The 23,386-nt window shown below is 33.1% G+C and overlaps 1 protein-coding gene across 2 annotated transcripts in view; it reads right to left on the reverse strand.

Annotated features, from left to right (window-relative positions):
* The window catches only part of LOC118198763 (STE20-like serine/threonine-protein kinase), a 249,198-nt gene that overhangs the window by 24,960 nt on the left and 200,852 nt on the right, over positions 1-23,386 (reverse strand). Inside the window, exons 17-18 of one of the 2 annotated variants that reach the window (XM_085808323.1) lie at positions 8,595-8,724; positions 1,485-2,176 (exon numbers count right to left, since the gene is read on the reverse strand). In XM_085808323.1, the coding sequence (XP_085664449.1) occupies positions 2,124-2,176; positions 8,595-8,724 (183 nt within the window). In that variant the 3' untranslated portion in view covers positions 1,485-2,123. Of the gene's footprint in view, positions 1-1,484; positions 2,177-8,594; positions 8,725-23,386 lie in introns of those variants that run through there. The other variant, XM_085808321.1, reaches the window with a different exon arrangement.

The raw sequence follows: 23,386 nt of genomic DNA on the forward strand, positions 1-23,386 counted from the left end.
AGTCATGAATTCAGAGATGCCACTTGTTAGGTGTTCATTTCATTTAGGATGAAGTGTGTGATGCATATTCTAACATTTGGGGCTTGCTAAAAGGTATTGCAAAGATTAAACATCACGGCATGCTAAAAGGTACTGCAAAGAGTAAAAATGGCACATTTCAGCTCTTGCTTTTCTTCCATCTGATGATATTCCATCTGCATTTGATGACATAAAGCTCCTTATCCTGATGAAGCAAATACAGTAGTAAAATGATTCAAGAATAATTATTCCAATATGATAAAATTAGGTAGAATACAAGAAATGGAAGGATTATTCAAAGTCCTGCTTTATTTTCTCCAAACTTCTGGCCCATATTCGATAAATTAGATCTTGGTATTCCAAGAACACAAAACTGAGTTGAAGAATGGCACAAATGTTTTGAAATACTCGCTTGAAAATCTCATGTTGATGTTTACACAATAAACTGATGAACTCAGAATGGAACAGTTGCATGTGCAACACAGGACACATGCACATGCACACACACACAAAATTTTTTTATTTCTATCCATTAGTTTATATCTAATTCTGAAAGGTCCCAAGTCTTCAAAAGAGCAGAGGGAAAGGTTACTACTCGCTAGATATACCTATACATTATAGTCAGGAAAATGCACCTGACTCCCCATGAAACGTATCTTAGAATTACTGCATATTATCAGTATCTGAATAGAAAGGGGATAGTCACTGTAGGTTGAAGACAATGCAGTGAAAGTATTTGTTATTATGATCGAGTGTAAAAAGCCCTGCCAATCACCATCAAAATCACCCAATATCACCATATCAAAATAAACATCATACAACTAAGGTGTGCTGTTTAATTTTTTTTTTTTTTTAATAATATATCATTTTGAGATTTTGGCCTCTTGATCTCACTATGATATACCTTTTGCCGAAAATTTCCTATCCTTTAAAGCAGCAATGCCAATAATTGCCATTGACCAGTCTGAAACTCCAGTTTTGCTGGACAGCTGAGCTAAACCTGTTAGTTTTATTCTTATTTGAGAAGCTGAAGAATTTGCTACTGTTTTATGCCTTTTTTTAATCAGCAATAAATTGTAATGCCTTTATCTTCAGCATGCAGCTGTATCGTTTGAATTCTATGTTACATCTTGGCCTTATGCTACAACTTCTCAAGAACTTTCTAGTTTTCTGGTTGATTGCTCCAAATAGCATTTTTTAATGCTCTTTTAAATATTAAAATACTTTCTTTCAGCTGCTGGCATTTTTAGCCATTAAGCACACATTGATTATTCTTTGCATTTACATAATGAAATATCGACACATTTCCTAAATGAGATACCTTTTTGGAATTATTAAGCCTACAATCTTTGTTTTAGTAATACTGTACTTGTCATGAAAACAAATGGAAAGGGACACTTTTACCAAAATTTAAGAATTTTCTTATTAATAGGAATAACATGAGAACCAAACTGAGTTTCTTTTTTTAAATTTTATTAAGAGTTCTATCAAATGAATAACAGTTTATTATGTCCACATCAGTCAATACCACATTTTTATTAAAAGACTCTGGTGCCGGAGGCATTTACAGAGATTACAGATCATATGTAATTAAAACTGTCATTCATTTTCAAAAGATATTAAAAGCAGTAAATTTAACATTCTCAAACAGAACAACAAATAAAATACAATAAGAACAAGCTACTTAGTGATTAATTTGTTTCCAAGCTTGTTCTATTGTAGTTCTGTTAATGATGGAAAAATTAAAGCAAAATCTCCAAAATTTACATCTCAAAAGAATAAACATTTATGATTACTATGCAACTTTTATTAAATACTTTCATTCTAGCACTTTTCCTAATTTAACCATGGTTACTTTTCAGCATCCAAAAGCATTAATCAAGATAAAAGACTCATATTTTATAAACTAATTTTCATGCTTATATTATAGAAACTGACCTTTTGAAATTACTGTAAATACACAAAAAGGCCAAAAATAACTGAATAGATCATAATTAACTATTTTTCAAAGGCAAAGATAACTTAATTGTTGACTTTTTAATCACTAGGTGTAAGTAAAAGGCATTTAAAACTAGACAAAAATACAACTTTAAAGTAGTATAGTTTCAGAATAAAATCTCTAGAATCCTCTTCTTCAACAGCAAAATATTTATTACTCCTGAAAAAAAAAGGGGCCTATGTATGAAGCCTCAAAATCAATAGAGTTTTATATTATACTGCACATATCCATAAATTTAACTTGTAATGTGCCATGCAGTGATTATCAAGTGATTATACTTTTAATTTTTAATTTATTTGACAACTGTTATGATTTCCTAATCATGAAACCTAAGAGAAATCAGAAGTGACTTGTACCATCCATTTACAATAAACAGCATTTAATAATACAGTCAAAAGTCGTTAATTCAGACACCCATAATCCGGAATGATCTATAATCCGGACCTCAAAGCTAAAAACTTTCTGCGCATGTGCCGCGTTGACACATGCGCATAGACGTTTGCGCGTGCACGTAAGACCTTTTACCACTGCGCATATGCGTGTGCGCAAGCGTAGAATACGTTTTTGCGTGCGCGTTTTATGTATAACGGACGGTATAATCTAAAATTATCTAATTATCTATTTCAGTTAATGTTGATGATTGCGTTGTTCCTTAATCTTCGAATTGGATCCGGCTTATTATTTTTTGCAGACTGTAAGAACAATTCTATAAAAGTAAACTTGAATTTTCGATTATGTCAAATAGAATTTCCGATTCTGGAGCTCCCAAAGGATCATACAAAACGATAGTATGTTTCGATGTCCATCAAAAAAAAAAGTGGAATTGCTGCAAAAAATGGATAAAGACATGAAGAATGTGACAGAGAGGTTAGTGAAAACGAAAAAAATTTCGATTGACAAGTTAGTCATATTCTCGGTACAACAATTAACAGGACTTGAACAGCGGAACTTTGTAACTGAACTAGAAATTGTGTCTGTTTATAGAATTAAAGAGAAAGTATTATCACATAAAACGAAGCAACTTAAAACAACTTACATTGAAAGAAATGTTCAATAAAGTAAACAAATAAATATTAAGCTTTTTTATTTGTAAATTTTGATACCCTTTAGATTATAATTGTTCTTTATTTCATAAATTAAGGTTTCATATTTTTAATTTTAGAATTTCTGCATGGCGTCTTATGAGATTTAAACTAATGATCTATAATCCGGAACAATCGATAATCCGGAATCGCCGAAGTCCCAACGAGTCCGGATTAACGACTTTTGACTGTATATTGATTTCTTGAAACATTTTAAAAATCGTCCCACTCAAGGAATTATTGTACAGTATAAGTTATTACACAAAATTAAAAACAATAATTTCAGTATTATTTATAAATTTTCCTTGAAAACACTGATGAATAAACAGTCACATTTTTGCTCAATTTTATATTCTGCATTAGTATCTTTCTCTTCCAAATAGGTAAAGAGCAATAACAGATTAATAAAAACAAAAATCTCTATTGAACTTTTAAAAGAATAAATTTACTAATGAAAACACTGGAAATTAATACTGATATGAAAATGCAAAATTAGGCCAAAAAAAAAAAAAAAAAAACCATTCCAAACTCTCCATGAATTGAATAAACTGATAAAAAACACTGAATGTCATAATGCCATTTATGTCAAATCTCATTTGAAACAACAGTAAATAAACTAATGCGTAACAAGTTTGTCACTCAAGTGCTTTTCTCTGCACTTGAGTTCATATTGGTATGGCTAAAGACATATCCTCTCCTCCAGCAGGGAGGAAACATTTTTAACTATCACCATTAGAATACCTGTGTCAAAATGAACATCAATATATATGCCCTCACAGCTTAAAAATGCTATGACTTAGCTGTGCATAAACCCTGGAACAGAAGACATGAAAGTTATGGATACAGCTACGCTACAGCATGATACACCAATTCAAACTGCTACATTTAATCAGCAATGGCTTTTTAAACATCTTGCACAAATTATGAAATTAAAAATTTGAGCTAAAAACACTTTTAATCCCTAACTGCATAGTGTTTCAGATCTGCAATAAACCAAACCAGGTGAAACCTAATATTACTTGAAAGTTTTTTAAGCTTCCAATTTTTTTTTTAAATGGGAATTTTTTTTTACACCACCACGGTTCAAAATTCGAGCACAGATAATATTCTTCGTCTTAACGGCACGAATCACCTTGCAGAGAAGAAAAGCAGAATGCAGACACAGTAGTGTACACAAAGGAAGAAAAACAAACTAGCATAAAATCTAATAGGATGCATGCAGTATAGGATCAAGCAGAAAAAGAGTTTCACAGATAAACGGATGTTAGTAAAAATGATTAGCTGTCCAAGAGGGAGAACAACAAAGACATGTCTTATAATAAGGAATTATGACCTCCCTTAATTTCAATAGCTGTATTGTACTGTGTCTCTCCATACTCAACAGCAGACAATTGGACATTTTTAGGTAAGAGTATTCATTCATCAATAAGCATCCGTTTTAGTTGTTGGATGGATATGGGCATGCAAATAGGTATCTTTCCAAAGCATTCCATGCATAATCTATATGATTTAAATTTGAGCAGCATACTAGCTAATACATTTCAGCAATATCCTCTCTTTCTAGCAACACCTCCACAACATGTGTCTGATGTGTTCTGCCATTATCAAACATAAATTCAACAGCACCTTAGAACATATATACATGGGGACGAATCACTTCTTGATAGTACAGGAAAAAATAGGAGGGACAACAAAACCTCACCAATCATTTCACAAATATAATCTTGACTTCACTAACTATAAACCTTCCATTTCGGGACGTACATGTTTCGGTCAAATCTATTCTTTCACCAAAAACTTTTATACTGCATATATCCATAAAACTAACCTGCAATGTGTCTTTAAGTGATTATTGGCCAATTATGCTTTTAATTTTTAATTGGCTTTCTCATCATAAAACCTAAGGGAAATCAGAAGTGCCCCATAACATTCATTTGCAAATAAACAACATTAAATAACATACCAAATTATTTCTGAAATAAATTATTTTAAAAATCTGTTTCACTCAAGGAATTATTGTACATTATAAGTTATTACAGAAAATTAAAAATAATTTAAGCATTATTTATAAATGCTCCTTGGAAACACTGGTGAATAAACAACTAAGTTGAGGTAAATATGTTAATTTTCTTAATAGTTACATGATTTGTTTTTCATACCAACATATTTCATCTTAGCTTTTACTGAATAATTTGTCCAGTTGAGAAATATTTTTGTACACCCTAATTAGTTGAGAAACTATTTCAAGTAGCTGGACATTTGCAACTTACAGGAATGCCATATAGGCATAATATAAACAACAAGAATGTTGATCAAGATGCACCACAGAAGGTGAATATATTACACCTGTGAGAATAGGAATTTCCCTCCCAACTGTGATGGATAAGACTGTTTCCCTACCAAAAAGCCTCTCAAGAGGACTTTTAGGTTGCCAACATTTTAAGTGTCCTCATGCAGTTAGGATGCTCTACTCTTATAAACATTCAATCCTTCTCTGGAATTTGAACCCACTGTAAACAATACAGCGGTCACTGTGCTGATTAGAGTAGCACTACTTCTTGACAACAGCATTCTCTATAAAACATGTGGAGGGAAGTGCAACATTCAACATATTGCTCCTGCAGATGAACATAGCAGAGCTATCTGAATATTCTCTTCCCCTGATGTTACACGGATGAAACTGCCTTAACATCTTTCCACATTATCTGACATCCAGAAGCATTTGTGATACTAAAATAGTTCTCAACTGTAAAGGTCATCATCTTACTTCAGTGGTTATGTGTCGTACCATTCTAAAGAGTGACGGTGATAGGTGGCCATCAATGAGATGCAACAGTTAAGACGATAGGGATACAGACCATTTTTATATAGGTATCTGGGTTCAGTAAACTGCAATATTTGATATCCATTGACACACACAACTGCTTACCAATATGCCAGATATATAATACAGGTCTCTTTTGATCTGCAAAAAGATATACTGGTCATCCATTGACATTGCTTTTTTTTTTTTTTTTTTTTTCCTGACCACCACCAACCCACTTGACCCAGTACTAGTCTTCTGGAAGGATCTGACTTGTGAAAAAAACACTATATATGATAACTCTTTGGCTACACTTGTTATGCTATGTCTCCCTCAAGTTTATTGATCACTCTTAAATATGTGAAGTTCTCTACCAGGTTTCTTTCAGTTATGTTACAAGTACAACTCACTTAAGACTTCCAACCAGCATCTTTAATAAATTTCATCACCGCTTTGTTTTTAACAGTGAAAATACCCTCTGCAGGCATTTTACAAGCTTTCACTTGACCTATGATGTTTTGTGCAACAGCATATGAATCAACTTCCTCTGAAACTGAAACTGGATGTTTCATAGTGCCCTGACAGATGATTTCATGGCTATCTGCTTCAAAATTATGCCAGTGTTTATGTTTCACAAGCAAGTGTACCCCCAAGACAACAGTTGACGGCTTATCATAAAAATAGTTGAAGTGAAGCATATTGGCTTTAAAAAAAATTTGCACTAAATTTCACTCCACTTCAGTATGTTTTCAGTACTAATAATGGACGAAAGTTATTAGAAGCAAAAATTATTTTTGCATTCTAGCATGTATGTTGAATTACTTTATTTTGTTTCAAGAAACTTAAATAAAGTTAATTTGTTCAGTAATTCATTTTGCATCTGAAAATACATCAAAATTGTAGTATTATATAAGGTCATGTGAAAAAGTTTTCAGATTGAATGTCCTGTTCTCTAACAGATTGTGGTTATTGTACCAGCCACTTGGAGTACTGTTCCTCAATTACAATGGGTTAGCATGGGGAAAATGTGGCATTCTAGTATTTACACAGAGGTTAAACGTGCTCTTAACAAAAACCACAATGGCAGATTTCCATCAACAATGCATTTGCACCAAACGTAAAGATCATTTTAGTGGATGAAACTATTGGTCATTTCCAAACTTTTGAATGGTTTCTCTGTTTAAGGAATGTGGACTGGATCAGCAGATGATTATGAACACTCTAGTCAACAAACATAAAAAATGATGGAGACAGTACATCAGCTTTATCAAGAGAACACTCATTATATGTACTATTGATGAAGTTGGAATCTTGAGACAGAAGAAGCTGGCTCAAGATTTTGATAGAAGATTTAATGCCTCTGGAAGAGTGTCAGATAAAATGATCTGACAAGTAGCAAAATAATAGTTTCTTCATCATAATGCATTACCTCAGACTATCTACCAACTCAATAGTGTTTAGCCTATAATAGCAGGACCCTGATATCACATCCTCCAGCCTCACACACTTTGAATTCTTGTTTTCAAAACTAAAAATGAAGCTGAAGGGGTAAGGATTTGAAACAGTGGAGACGGAGATCACTAATAACAAGCCCATCCATTCTTTAACCCTTTCAACCTGACATTTACATGATTAAAATTTAACTATAAAAAGTACTGACATTTAATGTTGACATACTAAAAGAAGTGTAGTATGGGTTTAAAGTTTTTAACTTTTCTTGTTTTCTAAAAACTCCTGGGACAATATGTCCCAATTGTATTGCCCACTAAGACTATTTGTCGCAGAATATTACCCTTTCCCAGAAAACAAATCTAAATTAAAACTAAAATTAATACAAAACATAAACTCTGTCACATGCACTAGTTCATATATAACAAAAATTTTCATACATATTTCATAAACACAAACATAATATATCAGCATGTAGTAATTTGATAGCTGATGAAACATATTAACCCACTATTAAATACGACTAGGACAATATATCCCACAAAAAAAATTATTTACAGTTTCTTATATCTGACATTTGAAATGCTAAATTCTTACTCAATAAGAACTATTTCATACTAAGTATGCCTTAAATATAATTGTACTTAACTGTAAAATTTTAAAAATTAGACAAATCGAAACTTGAGTGATTGGTGTGCTCAAAAACATAAGTGCGCCATCTGCAATCTAAAAGTATTGCCAGGTTTCTTTAGTCACATATTTGTTCCCTAATTCATTAAAAACACTGCAAACATAAAAAAACCATTTAAAAGTGGGTTTTATTTGGCCAAAAGGACATGAAATCTAATCTTTGGGACATATGTGCCCATTAGGACTAAAAGGGTTAAGTCATTACCTAGGAAACTTTTAAGACTATTTTTCCTCTATATAAATTTAAAAACATTACACAATGAAAGGTTGAATGCAATTCACAGAACATGCAAAATAAGGCTGATCTGTAACTGTTTCTTTTATATTTGAGAACATACTTATCTATGCTGCACAATATTATACATAAACTACAAATTTCATGAAAGCAGTCAAAGTCTTACGGTTCTTAAATTTAAAAGATTGGTTTTTGAACATCACATCCACTTTCTATAAACACAGACAACTGATAAATACAGAAAAATAATACAGACTTAGTCATATCCATTAGATAAATCAAAACTCAATAATAATTTGTAAATCCTGGAATACATACCCCTAAGAAGCTGTTGTTTTTGCTGCAAAAACTGACGTTCTAACAGAGCAATTTTAGCAGCATAACTATCACTAAGTCTCTTCATAGAAAGTTCATGATTTATATTTAACTTCTTCAGAAAAGCTAATTCCTATAAAAAATAACATATGAATGTATCATTTTGTACAACATATGAATTAATTTGGACACATTTACCTACATGTGTACATTTACTAACTAAACACAACAAAAATGAGTAATTCAATAATTAATAATATTACATGTTTTTCAATCTTCTTTGTATTATTTCGAATTTTGTACACAGAGGGATGATTTTAGTGCAATCATGTAATTTTTTTTTTTTTTGTGTGTGTGTGTGTGTGTGTGTGTAATGTAACGCGAAAATTCTATAGAGAGAAGCTATGCTGGAAAAGTAAGAATACTGGAGCAAGTCCGTTTAACACTGAGTAAATGGGTATCTCGTCAACATAGCACGATATCACCAAGCTGACAACAGTTTTGGTGACTTATTTTGTCGACAAAAAGTCACCAAACTTGGAGACATTTTGGTCCGGTCCCTATACCACTATAATAGGTTTTGTAACTGAATAAATGTAATTGATCACTATATTAGCTATAACTGTAATTTGGCCCTCATACTGCTTTCCAGCAAATTCAAGAAGCAGAAAGTACTAGAAATATCTCAGCGGCCAGTTGAAAACTATGAAAGGCTGAAGAGAGAGCATCTGTCTCAGTTGTTGTTATTGTTGCGAATTGTTAGTTCAGCATGAAATCGCAGATATTTCCAGATTAGCTTTCTCATTAGATGTGCTTTGCATTGCATTGTGTTTAACATTCTGCCTTGATAGCCTGAGTTCTTCATATCTCCATAGTTCAATCGGAGGCTCTCCATAGCAGAAATCATTTTCAGCTGTGCTGTCAAAGCATACTTAGAACATCCACAAACAAATACAGTCTAACATCTCAACATAGTAGATTTCTCAAAAGTACAATACCAACATTAAAATCTTTCCTTTATGATAATTATAATGATGATAAAAACTCCCAAAGCTTACATACAGAAAAACTCTCAGCTCATTCAGTTTTATGCTAATGATGTCATAATTTATTTCTTCTTTGAAGAACTGGATATCATGCATATTTTCTAATAATAAAAAACAGCCACAATTCAAAGATCACACACATCAGAACACATCAAAGATTAAATTTTTATTATGCAACAATATAATGACGATTACATCTATCTATTTAAATCATGGCAGTCTTTGAATAACCCAAAAAGATTAGTAGAATTCAATGACTATAATCACCAAGCGAATACATACTATATGCAAAGCTATGTTCTTTCCTGTAGCTTCACAAGGAACAGGAACAACAATATACTGAACTGCCACTGAATTTAAGTATGCCTAATTAATAACATGTTGCTTCTCCTATGACCGTGATAATGGATAACAAGGAGCTACAACACTAGAACTTGCCCTAATGGTGGACTCAATTTCAATCCAAATGGCAGAAAAGCATTAAGGGATTAAAGTGATTGTCCAGCAGATTTACTTACATGCAGCAAAACATCTTGGAACAAGTACCAAAAGTATTAAATTGAAAAAACGGGGGGGGGGGGAGTTAACTTACAGAAAATATCTCAGACCATTACTGAGTTGCTATATCCTTCTATATTTTGAACTTAACAAACTGTGTCCATGACTTCATGGACTGGTGCTATACAGTCAATTGTACTTTTGACGGGGTGGAGCAGGAAAACCTAACACTCGGACTATTTCTGAAATTGAATGACCCATGCATCAACCACCTATTTTGTTCCTGATCATGTTATGAAAAACTAATCCAATAAAGACTGTAACAATCAACAAAGTCAATTTTGTTCTTTTGATAGTTCAGGTTTTTATGTAATAGGCAATAAAAGGCTCAGTCTAAAAAACACAACAACTAATTTCTTTACAAGTTACAGAAATAGAACATAACATTCTTTTGCTGCTAATTGTTGGGGGACAGCGACTTCCTTACAGAACATTGTAGGTCTTAGTTAAGTACATTACAATTCAAATTCTAATCATACCTTGACAAAATAGGCAAGGTAGACCACCCTCTAAAGGCATTTCACAACACTCCCCACCTAAACTCTTAATACAGAGTTCCAATTGTCATCATTCGTATTTACATCAATCACACTGCAAAATAGTAATTACCATATTTTTACATAGGATCTAATAAACAAGGTTTCTTGAGTAAACTATTCATATAAAGAATAGAGGAATAAAAATTCTATTAGCACATAATAATTAAAAGAATGCAATAATGAAAACACAAAAAGAAAGTTTCAATCTTATGAAAACATATTGTTAATTTTTAAATTTTTGGACTCGGTCATTCAGCAGTAAATTAACTGAGCTGGACTTCTTATTAGTCCAGTGCCAGTTTTGATTGAATATGAGCGAACTTTGAAATCCCTTCCCAGGAAAATCTCTACAATTCTACCCAGAGACCACATATTCCTAGGGTAGCATTCTTCATTGATTAACACTATGTCATTTGGTTTATGAAGGGATTAAAAATGAGGGAAAAATTATGAAGGGATAGCAAATGTCTACCTATTAAAAAATGTGCAGGTGTGAGTGGAGAGGTTTCTGTGGGTTCACTATATAAGTAAGTAACAGTCATGGAACTGATTATGATTTCAATCTCAATGAATACTGTTTTGAGTTCATCAAGAGTGAGCGAAGAACAGCCAAGAATTTTTCTAAGACTTGTTTTGATCGTTCTAATCATCCTCTCCTATGCTCCCATTTCAACTATAAACTTCCAATGAATATTGTAAAAAGAAAAGAAATTCTTTATGGAAGGATTAGAAATACAGTTCCACAGTTTTTGAAGTTCAATATCTGCATGCTTGAATGATTTCGCATTATCACTGTATATTGTTGAACACAGTCCTCACAGCGCTTAAATCGTCTAAAGGCTAACAAGAATGCTTCTGTGTTCATGGAAGGTACCAGTTCTAAATGGATGGCATGAGTCATTGCACAAGTAATCGTGTTTATTGTTGCTCTCTTTAATAAAAAAAAAAAATGGCCCTGCACAGTCCAATCCTCTTACAGTGAATGATGGTGACTGAAGAATTCGATCCGGAGGAAGTGGAGCTAAATCTTGAACTCCAGGCTGAACACTATATCTTTTGCAAAATATCCATCTGCTCAACAAGGATTTAATTCATTGTCTGCCTTTGCAAACCCAAACTTTTTCACATAGGTGCGCCAGAGTGGACGCCACACAGAAATCAAATACCCTTTCCTGTACGTCGAAAATTAACAGTTTGACATATCGACACTTTGACAGCAGTATCCATGGATGCTTGGCACATTGCAGACAGTCTGCAAATTATATTCTGCCCTTTAACCTTTCAGCGAGTAAATGTTGCACCTTTTGCCAACTCACTTTCCTTGAAATAAATCAAGGATTTCTTTTTTGAAATATTGAAACTGAGTGTTTTAATCCAATATTTTTCTCCATTCATTTATTTCAGAAGTGGATAATATCCACAAAGTCTTGCGGATCTAGAGTTAGAATTGTGTTAACGAACCTATATATCCATGCTGTTATTCGATATACCTTACTTAATTTGCTAAACTGATTTAAACTGAATAATGAATTGGAAATTTGTGCAGTGTTCTTGTTGTTGATGGCAGCTTGCAGGGCATTAAGAGTGTTTGTCTTTTATATGGATATCTCTTCCTCATTTGCCTCCATGTTTGGTATCTTTGGCCACAAATTTTCAGGCTAGACAAGCCAATTCGGTCTGTTTTGCCATAACAAACTTGAAATGATGGTCTCAGCTCGTTCCCCTTGAAAGAGTAGACCTGCTGAGTTATCCTTTCCACTGCAATCATACCAGTGGGTAGCATTGCAAATTTCCTGGATTTCTGCTACACTGTTGCCTACAAATGGCTTTGAGACATTTGGTGATTTCCTTATCCAATGCAGCGTTATTTGGGAGTCACTCCAAAAAATATTGCTCCTTAACATATTATTTATTGCTGTGTTTTAAATATTTATCTAAATGAGCTCCTACAACAGCTCCCATTACTTTACATCTAGGCAAGGTTTTAAAGATTTGAGGGAAGGTATTTTACTTTTTGCCATTATGAAACTGGTTTTAGGTTCCTTATTTTCAACAGCGTATCTAAAGCATGCCACTGCTCCAAAACCTCTGGGTGTCGCATCATAAAAGATATGAATGCTCAGCTGCATGTAATTAATGTTGTGAAAGAATTTTCTTGCAAAATCAGAGGTTTTTAAACATTTCATTTCTGCACACCAGTCTATCCAACTTTTTTTAGATATCGGTGGGAAGTGTAGCTTCTCAGTCTAAACCCAGAAAACAAATGTCTTGTGACATGATCTTAACATGAACTATAAATGGTTGCAAATACCCAATAGAGTCAAATACTTTGGTGGCAGTTTTCAACATTAGTCTTTTTGTGTTGCTTTTACCATTTCCAATCGACTCCTGAACTGGTTTCATGTTTAGCTTTATTACAACGTTACTAGGATTCCAAATCATGCCCAAAATTTTGTTTCTTTATTGAACTTATCTTTTGCTTTAATATTTGACCTCATCCATAAGGCATTTAATTCCTTTGAGTTTCATTTTAATTTCCCCAAATTCATAACTGCATCTCGAAAAATATTTACAACATCTACAGACAATCAGTATGCATCTTCTACAGTTTTACTTCTATAAAATAAGTTATCAACCTAAATAGAAGAACTGAGCATTTTAAAACTCTTGGGATGGTCCCCTTTATGCAATTTAATGCAATATTTTACTGTAGCAACCAACAGAAAAGAAATAACCGCTGCCCCGAATGGGACCTGTTACATGCATACACAATTGGTTGGCGCCAGTTAATATATTCCCACATGTTGTAATTCTTCATTCTTGTTTACACTTAGATATGCTGAATGTAAACCTAAGCGCTTCATTTTTTAGAGTGTGTTATGTCTGGGACTCTTTATTGAACAAGCTGATATTCTATTAGTCACTAGGCTTCCAATTTTATTCTATCCTTTTGATTTTTATCTCTTAATTCAATTATGACCAAAGGATAATTCTCAGTTATTGGCTTCTTAGTTCCAAACAAAAAAAAAGAACGACAATTTTTCATTTCGGATAGGTTCTAATTTTAAAGATCTCGCTAAGGTATCTTTAATAAACAATCTTTCGCTACCTTGATCAAGAAGAATGCCAACAACTTTTTCGTTTTCATTGCAAGCCAAAACAGTACATGTTTGTAATAACATATTTTTCGAAATGAAAATATTACACTGAGAAACCAAAGTAATTAGTATTAACATTTGAAACTAAAGGTTTCTTTTTCAAATTCGTGGCAATGATTTATTTTCAGATAAATTACATGAATTTAATCTTTCCTCATTACTTTTCAAACACACAGATTCATGATTGACTTTTGCTCTTACATTTACTACATACATTTTTATCTCGGCAAAAATAACTCAAATGAATTTTTTTTAATAACGTAAAACATCGATTACGTGCTTTGAGAATGTTTATTTTCTCAGTTACCCCTTTACAGCATTTAAAAGAATGGTGGTGTTTCTTGCAGAAGATGCATACTCGCTCTACTGTGTTATATGCACTATCCATGGGTGTATTTCTGTTGCGTCTTTTATTTACATTTTTTTGATTATAATAATTAGTAAACATTTTATTTTCCCCACAAGCCAATTAAGTACTTTTGTGGCATTCAACTTGCTTCTTTAAGAGTAAAATGAATTTAGAAATGTCAAAGCCTTCATCCCTTTGCCCATTAAATTCTAAAATTAGATTGTGGGGCAAGAACTTTAGCAAAATAGGCATTAACAAGTGTCTGACTGAGCCTGATGTAACATTTATTGCTTCTAAATTTCGAATAGAGATGTCAAGCTCATCATAAATTCTGCATAACGCTGAAACATTAGAAGAATATTTACTTCTAAATTTAGTATTTTATTCATAAAGAAATTTATAAAGAGATCTCTTTTCCCGAACCTATATTTAAGAATTTTGATGCAGCTGTCATAATTATTGTTAGATATTTGGAATCCTGAAACAACATTGGCAGCTTGACCAGTTAAAAAGGTTTTAAGATACGTGAATTTTTCAACTTCTGAAATGCTTTCATTTAAATTTCTCAATTACTAACTTTCGCAAATTAACTGAACTTTGATTTCTTAAATTTTCACTTAAAGAGACATTCATACTTTGATTATACGAATCACTTGAAGCTGACTCAATCTTATTCAACTTGATTATTTCAAACATTTTGCTTTATATTCCTGACTCGCTGCAACCTGTTTTTCCATTTCATCAACTGCAATGGAAGTTTCTATTTTACTGTCGAGAGCTTTCAATTCATTATTTCTTTCTATTAAGAGCCCATAATCATCTGTTAAATCCTGCTCATCAATCTCCTCTCCTGACTTTAATTTAGCAACAATTTGATTAATTAGCTGGGCTGTTAATTTTTGAACTGCTGTTCGTTTAGCTTTTGCGAGTTCTAATCCTGATACTGTTTTAATACTATACTACAGAATACATCCAAGAATCAACAATGAATACAAAATCAGAGCCTACCTTTTATTTCCTCATGGGTAGGATTTAGTAATCCAAACTGTTATGATCTAATAGTCTTGGATATTCTATCAATGATGCACATATGAAAAACTAATCCAATATAGTTTGTAACTATCAACAAATTTCGTTCTTTTGGTGGTTCAGGTTTTTACATAATAGGCAATAAAAGGCTCAGTCTAAAAAACACAATAACAACTAATTTATTTACAAGTTACTGAAATACAGCATATACTTTTGCTGCTAATCGTTAGGGCCGGTGACTCCCTTACAAAACATTCTAACTCATAGCTACCTACATCTCGTTACAATTCAAATTCTAATTCTACCTTGAAGAAATGGGTAAGGCATTTGGCAATACATGTTACTTCTAATAATCTATACTTCCAGCTAAATTATCCTCTCATAGCATTCTCACATGCACAGAAATAAGGCAACAGCACCAGGATATTTATATAATGCTGTCTATACCGATACAGTGAAACTTCACTGTATTTACTAATGACAATGCTGTTCGAGACACCAAATAAAAGAACTAGATAATGCTGCTTATATAGCATACCAATTATGCTCCTAACTTATATCTCAGAATAAAATGGTCCCACAGTTTTTATTTCATGTACCTGTATAGTGATAGAAACTCACATCAGCTGCAATTTAATGCATGTAATCACGTTTAATAAACATAAGCAGCAGAAAAAGTGTCAAAGGTCACAAGACAACAGTTAAAAAAACTGTAAAGAATTTACATTACCTTAACATAACAATAGCAAGATGAATAAAATCTTTCATTAAGAGAATGCCAAAATGCGACAAATATACCTCTGCCAGGTTGTCTGAGTGACATTGAAAAAAAAAAAGCATGCTGTTTCAATCACATTCTGAAGGAATGCATGCACATGCAAAAACTGTACTACTTTATGCTCCACATGATTTGACAGATATGCTGAAATGATAATTCTGCTCTGAAAAAATGAACATTTTCCCTGCCGATCATGTGGGGTTGTATTGATAGTTAATGCTGTGTCACAGAAATAGATTGTACCCATATGCTGACTTACTTATTGTAAGAAACATGATTTAAAAAGAGGCAACAAAAGATCCTTATGTGTACCACATTGATTACTAAGCCTTAAAACATAGAATTTTATGACTACACACCAGTGTGTGATCGGCACTAGAGGTAAAATTATTTCGGCAATGCCGCACTGTACACTGGCACATAGCATTTAAAAATTACTCAAAATAAGTAACAATATGCATTATTCTTGTATGAAACTATATCAGAAACAAATATACATATATATTACAAATGAGTTTACTGCAAGTTAGTTACAATGATATCATTGCAAACTATATATTTCAGAACGTTATTTGAGTATGATCTTCGCATGAAATGAAACATTGTGTTCATTCCAAGCAACATACATCTACACCTAGTTTCTCACCAACACCAGCATAGTTATTCAACACACAATGTCAATTGAACTTGAAAATAAACAATGACACATTGCATTTCCTGTGCCAGTGCGTGACTGGCACCTGAGACTCCTCACACCATGTGCCAGAATATGATTGGCTCTTCAGCAATAACACCAATCAAACAGCAGTGTGTGATCTGCAGCAAATGTGTTAAAAGTGATATGAAGACTAAAATAAAGTGATATAAAGAAGATGCTTTATTGCAACTTATCATTATTTGGATAGAGGACTTCATAAATAATACAAACCAAAAATGAAATACCAAATCAGCAATCAAAGTGATTTTTTCAATATCCTATCTCTTTGTACTCAAGGTCATATAATTTATTCTTCTTATTCTAAAATCAGACTTAGTATATACAATATACTAAGTTTTTAGCAGATGCTAGAATTAAGATGTTCCACGATAATCAGAAAAAAAAAAAGTATGTAGCAAGTGGGAGCATTCCCAATGAAATGCAGGAAAGTGTAGATTGTGGCTTCATTAAGAATAACACTGCTCTAAACAAAACTTTGGAGAAATTTTTGGAACTAGAAAGTGTCCAGATTTAAACAAGAAATAATTTGCGAAAAGCACTTTGAGGAAAACGTTAAAAGAGACAGTACAGGGAAGTATATAGTAAAAATGTCATTGAAAGATGATCCAATGTGTTTCAGGAAATCCAAAGATATCATTTTTTAAATGGGCCTGAATACTTAGCATCATATGAAATTTTTACGTGAATTCAAAAATTTGGGTGACTTAATACAGATATCAGAATTTGAGGAAGAGGTAGGAACATATTATATACCGCATTTAAGAGTCTATCACCCCGATTAAAGTACGACAAAGCTTTATGTAGTTTTCAAAGCCAAAGAATCTTTTAGGTAATTCTCTTTCCCTACAACATAACAGTAGGGTGATACAGGAAGATTTATTTAGAATAATGACAAGATTTCATAAACATATTTATGCATTTGTGGCGGACATTAGACAAATATATAGGATGATTTTAATTGACCCAAGCCACGCTAAACTTCCGAGAATTCTTTGGAGAGAGGGAGGTAAATGAACCAGTTAAGATTTGAGAGCTTAAAAATATAAATTGTGGCACACTTAAAGTGCACCTTATCTCGTTACAAGAGTTTTACTTCGGTTATCAAGAAATGAGCACAAGAACTATCCTTTAGCAGCCCCAGTGTTAGAAACAGACTTATATATGGATGACGTCCTGAGTGGTGCAGATACCTTGAGCAAAACAAAAGAACTACAATCAGAAATAGTAAAGGCTCTCAGTAGTGCAGGGATGATGCTGCACAAGTAGTATAGTAACTACTCTGAATTAGTAACAGGATCTGATAGTAGATACAACTTTCAAGATGAAACAAAAGCACTAGGTGTTATGTGGAAACCCATCATTGAACATTTTGTTTTCCAAATTCAGGTGGAAAGCATGGTTCAGCTTACAAAGAGATCCGTGCTTTCAATAATTGCACATATATTTGGCCCCATAGGACTCTTGAGTCCAGTGGTAATGAAAGCGAAAATCTTTTCACAAAAACTATGGTGCCTAAAATTAGACTGGAGATAACTGCTTCCTGAAACAGAGGCCCAACTGTGGGAAAATTTTATCCAGACCATGCCAGCAATAAACAATGTAAGTGTTAAGATATGCATACTAATAGAAAAAGCAGTACATATTGAGCTTTAGGGATTTGCAGATGCTTCTGAATCTGCTTGTGGATGTGTTGCTTACAGCAAATCAACATCAGAAAAGGGAACCTTCTAAGTGAACTTGATTTGTAGCAAATCGCGTGTATCACCTTTTGAGTGTGCTACAATACTGAGGTTAGTTTTGCGCAGCAGTTTCCTTAGCACAATTAATGGCAAAAGTGAATAGTACCTTAGAGCTAAAGACGGCTGACATCTTCCTGTGGAGTGACTCAATGACTGTTCTTTCATTGATGAGAGAAGAGCCGTAACTGCTAAAAAACCTTCATTATAAATTGTATAGCAGCAATACAAAACTTGATAAAGGTTTAAAAATGGGGACACATATCTTCCGAGAACAATCCTGCAGATCTCATTGCAAGAGGAATGAATCCTAAGAACTGCAGTTCGAGGGACCTACTTTTCTGACTGATCAAGTGTATCCCAATCGTGAAAGTCCTGTGCCTGTCATAAGAGATGAGTTTACCAGTGACCTTTAACAATCAGAATATAATGACTTGCATGGTCTTACTGTGACTGCTAACTCCTTTGTTCAAGAGTTATTTAATATTAACAAAGATTATATAAAAATACTGCATGTTATAATTTATCTCTTCAGATTTATCCACAACCTGAAGAGTTCAACTGAAAACAGACTGGGACCCTTGCCAACAGAAGAAATCAACAATGCGGGAATTTTTCTAACAAAGGAGATTCAACGCAATAAGTGTCCAAAAGAAATCAAATTTTTCTGGAATGTCCAAAAGAATGCTGTCAAAAAAATGTTTAAACTCCTTTTTAGGGAAAGAGGGAGTACTAAGAGTGAATGGTAAAATAAAGCATGCTAATGTAATTTTAACAATAAATTCCCAATTAACCTACTTCAAGGTCAAAAAGCTCATTTTAGAATTGTATCATTAGCGATATTTTCATCTAGGCTCTTACTGCTTTGCTGCATTACGCTAAGCAAAATTTTTGGCCAGTTCAGGGTAAGGCAACATGTAGAAAGGTCATGCATGACTGCATTAAATATTTTAGAGTTAAAATCATAGAAGTTGAACAATTAATGGGCGATTTAGGGTGAAGCCTGACTTCCTATTCAACTACTCAGGAGTGGATTTTTTAGCCCACTCCTTGTCAAATATAAACATCAGCAAAAGGGAATTTATCATAAAATATATGTGTGCATTTTTATATGCTTAGTCACAAAAACCATTCACGTCAAACCTGTCACTGATTTAACATCAAAGGCTTTTGTAGCGTATTTAAAGAGTTTTGCAGTTTGCAGAGGTTTATGTTCAAAATTATTTTCATAAGATGCCATAAATTTCATAGGAGCAAATAAGGAAATTTCTAGATTACACAATTGGGTTGTAAAACCAGATGACGACCTTGCTAGTTACGTGTCAACTGAGGGAACTGGAACTTTCTTTTACCGAGCGCACCTAACTTTGGTGGCCTTTGGGGAAGCGGAATTAAGGCATTTAAGTATCATTTTAAAAGGCAATACCCAATTGAATTATGAAGAATTCTTAACAGTTATTACTCAAATAGAAGGAATTCTAAATTCAAGACCATTTGTACCTCTGTTGTCCAACACTGATGTGTATGATGTATTAACTCCTGCCCATTGCTTAATTGGCAGACCCTTAAATACTGTTGTAGAGCCAAAGAGAATTGAGGTTAAAGACAATCGACTGTCTAGCTGGAAAAATAATTCAATTTTTTTGGAAGAAATTGTTTATGCAATATCTTAATAATTTGTAACAGATGTCCAAATGGATGGTTGGAAACGATTTGATGTGTACGCTGTTACGTACCTAATTACATGTGCTATTGTGGCAGCACAATCAAGAAGAAAATTATTTAAGTTGCCATGGAAATCACAGGCGAATTTTATATTTAGATTTTGGATTCTAACGATTTGAGAGAATAGAGTTAAAAAGTTTTGTGAGTGTTTTCAAAATGACAGTAAATAAAGTATTTTTAAAATACGGTCCACTGAAATTTCTGTAACAAATGTCTATACTCATCAACATAATACCTTAGAATTCAGATAACCAAAGAACCAGAAATCCATCGGAGTAAGGTCAGGGATCACAGTGGCCATGAAACTGCAGTTACAAGACATGATCTCCAAAGTGCTGTTGAAGCACTTTTCAAACACACTTGGTGACATGTGGAGGAGCACCATTTCGCATCCACATGTCATCAACATTTAGCTATGGCCATTCTCGAATGATATAATTCTTCAACGTTGCTGTATACCAAGCACTTGTGATGGAGCATATTTTCATACCTGTGGAAGTGACTTCTCTGACAAAGTACCGACCAAGAATGGATGTGCTAACGATGCTGAACCACACAGTCACTTTAACTTCACATAAAGGCACTGGTGCCACATTTAAGGTCATCAGCCCAGTGAATGCAGTTCCTTGAGTTTACGTTCCCAGTTAAGGAGAAATGTGCCTTATCTGTCCATAATATCCACAGTGGCCCCTGCTATCTTCATCATACTGTTGCTTATTTCCATGTTGCAACATCTGGATGCACTGGAATTGATAAAGAAACATTTGCAAAACAGAGTGCAGAAGCTGTATGCAATGGATCTGTAGAAATATGCGCTTCTGCAACAACTTAACAGAAACACCAGATCATCTGAATTGTGGTCAATCACAAGTGCATCCAATTTCTTCTAATGTTTTTACCAAATCACGTAGTTTTTACAGAGCATGAGCATTGTCTTAGCTTATTATTTCACACTGCTCACACTATACACTCACACAGCTTCAGCAGCATTTTCTCTGTTAAAATACCTTTATCAATTCCCCTCATTATTCTCCTACAAGTGTCATCTTGTTAGCACATTCAAGCACTTGACTGGAAAAAACAATCTTCCCATACTGATTTCCACAAACAATATTTTACTTGTGGTGTTCTGTGATTGGTGCTTCTACTGTCTATCCATGTGAATTATACACAGTGCATCAATGCCCCTCCTCTCTGTGTTGTCATTGGCCCTGTACCATGATCTTCCTTGTAAATGTTTTACACTAGAAATTTTTATCATACATGTATCATTCCAATGCCCTTCATGGTTTTTCAAAGCACTCATCAATTTTTCACACGAAAAAAGTCTTACCAGTTGAAAATTTCAAAATTTTCATTTTTACTGTTACCATAACGGTGAGAACTCTATTGTTTGAAATCATCATGATCTTGAGCGCATACTTTCAAATAACAACATCCGAAATTTCATTTTTATTGGTTAATACTTCAATAGCATGCAATAGAATTCCAACAGCCCATACACCGAGTTAAACAAACTAGATAATTTTGGGAATCATGTTTTCCCAAGTTTTGTGTACATTTTTGCTTTTCTAACTTTATATTGTAACAAATTTGATTTTAACATCAAATTTATATTGTATGCACATAAAATAATTAGCTTACATATAAAACACACTTATATCTTATGAATTACTTAATCAGGAATGGAGTCATCTTATGAATTCTAAACAAATTATTAAATTTTTAAATGCAATCAGTCAGTACAAAGAGGATAAATAGTGGATTAGAAAAGGGGATATGAATAATAAGGAAATTCTTTGAGGTAGACAAGAATTTTTCTGTAAAAGCACACTGAAGTACCTTATAGTAACAAATTGTATAATCACCAGAAAATTTACTTTAAAAGTAATTTTCACAGTTTCAGACAGAGAGAAAAAAAATAAACGAACCATCTTTATAAAACTCCAAGCAGAAATGTTTTCTCTAAATTGAATCCTTAAACTAATTATGCCAATATGTTCTATGCATCTGTATAACATAATATAAAATTCCAAATTTATTAAAAGAAAATTTGTTTTCCAGCCCCCTTTCTTTACTATGATTTGCACATCTGAAGTGAGAAAAAATTTTGGAAGCATATTTTCAAGAACCTAGAATAATTTAATATCTTTTTCTTTTTTTTTTCCCCACAATGAAACTAAGAAGCATTGATCAAACATGCACTTAAAATATAACACTGGCAAGACAATATTAATTGGGTACCTGTACCTGAGCCAGTCTTATATACTCAGCCATTTTTTCAGCCACTCTCTTTTGGAAAGACTCCTGCAGGAAAAACCTTGCCTAATAGGTAAAACTTCACTGAATTAATCTATGTAAGAGTTTTTTTCCCCCCAATATTTAAATTAATATATCTGAATCTTATTTTTTCCCTTAAGTAATAAGTAAGTTAAGGAAGTTAATAAGTAAAGATTTAATACTTATAATAACTTGTGATTATTTTTGTAATTCTGCTAGCAGAAAAAATACAATTAAATTTGTTATAATGAATTTTCTGAAAATTAACATTTCATTTCTGCACATTTCAAAATGAGAGGACAAAAAAGCATTCACAGATTAAACAGTCATCCTAAATTATTAGAACTCTTCTGAACATATGGCAATTAAATGAATGAATATAATTTTAAACCTAATATAAGGTTATTTGGTACTTTCTGATCATCTGCATTCCCACTGAAAAGTTGGGAACTTGTTGCTCACTTTGGAGAGCATTTGTGAACTCAATGGCAACTAACTTTTTGCCAAGCTCATGTGCAAAAGGCAACAACCATGTTCAAAACAGCAGCACATTAACAATTCAACACAAAAGCAATCAAACATTAAAATTCAAAAAGCCCCCAAAACAGGTAACACTCACCTTTTGAGATTTCTTTTTTTGGGGGGGGGCATTGCTCTTTCTATATATACAGCAATTTGTTTTTGCTTAAAAAACATCAGAGAATTTCATACACTCAAAATTGCACTACTGCCAAAACAAACATGAGCTGCATGCATACCTGAGTTGCAACATAAATACTTCTTGGCAACAAACTGCTTTGGCTTAGGAATAATTTTTCATGAATTTTAGGTAGGAGTGAGGATAATCAGAAAGTATCTGCACTTTAAGTAATATATATA

Source organism: Stegodyphus dumicola, chromosome X1, assembly GCF_044657685.1.
Source record: "Stegodyphus dumicola isolate Sdum_Otavi_A_Nest chromosome X1, ASM4465768v1".
NCBI classification, from domain to species: Eukaryota; Metazoa; Arthropoda; class Arachnida; order Araneae; family Eresidae; genus Stegodyphus; species Stegodyphus dumicola.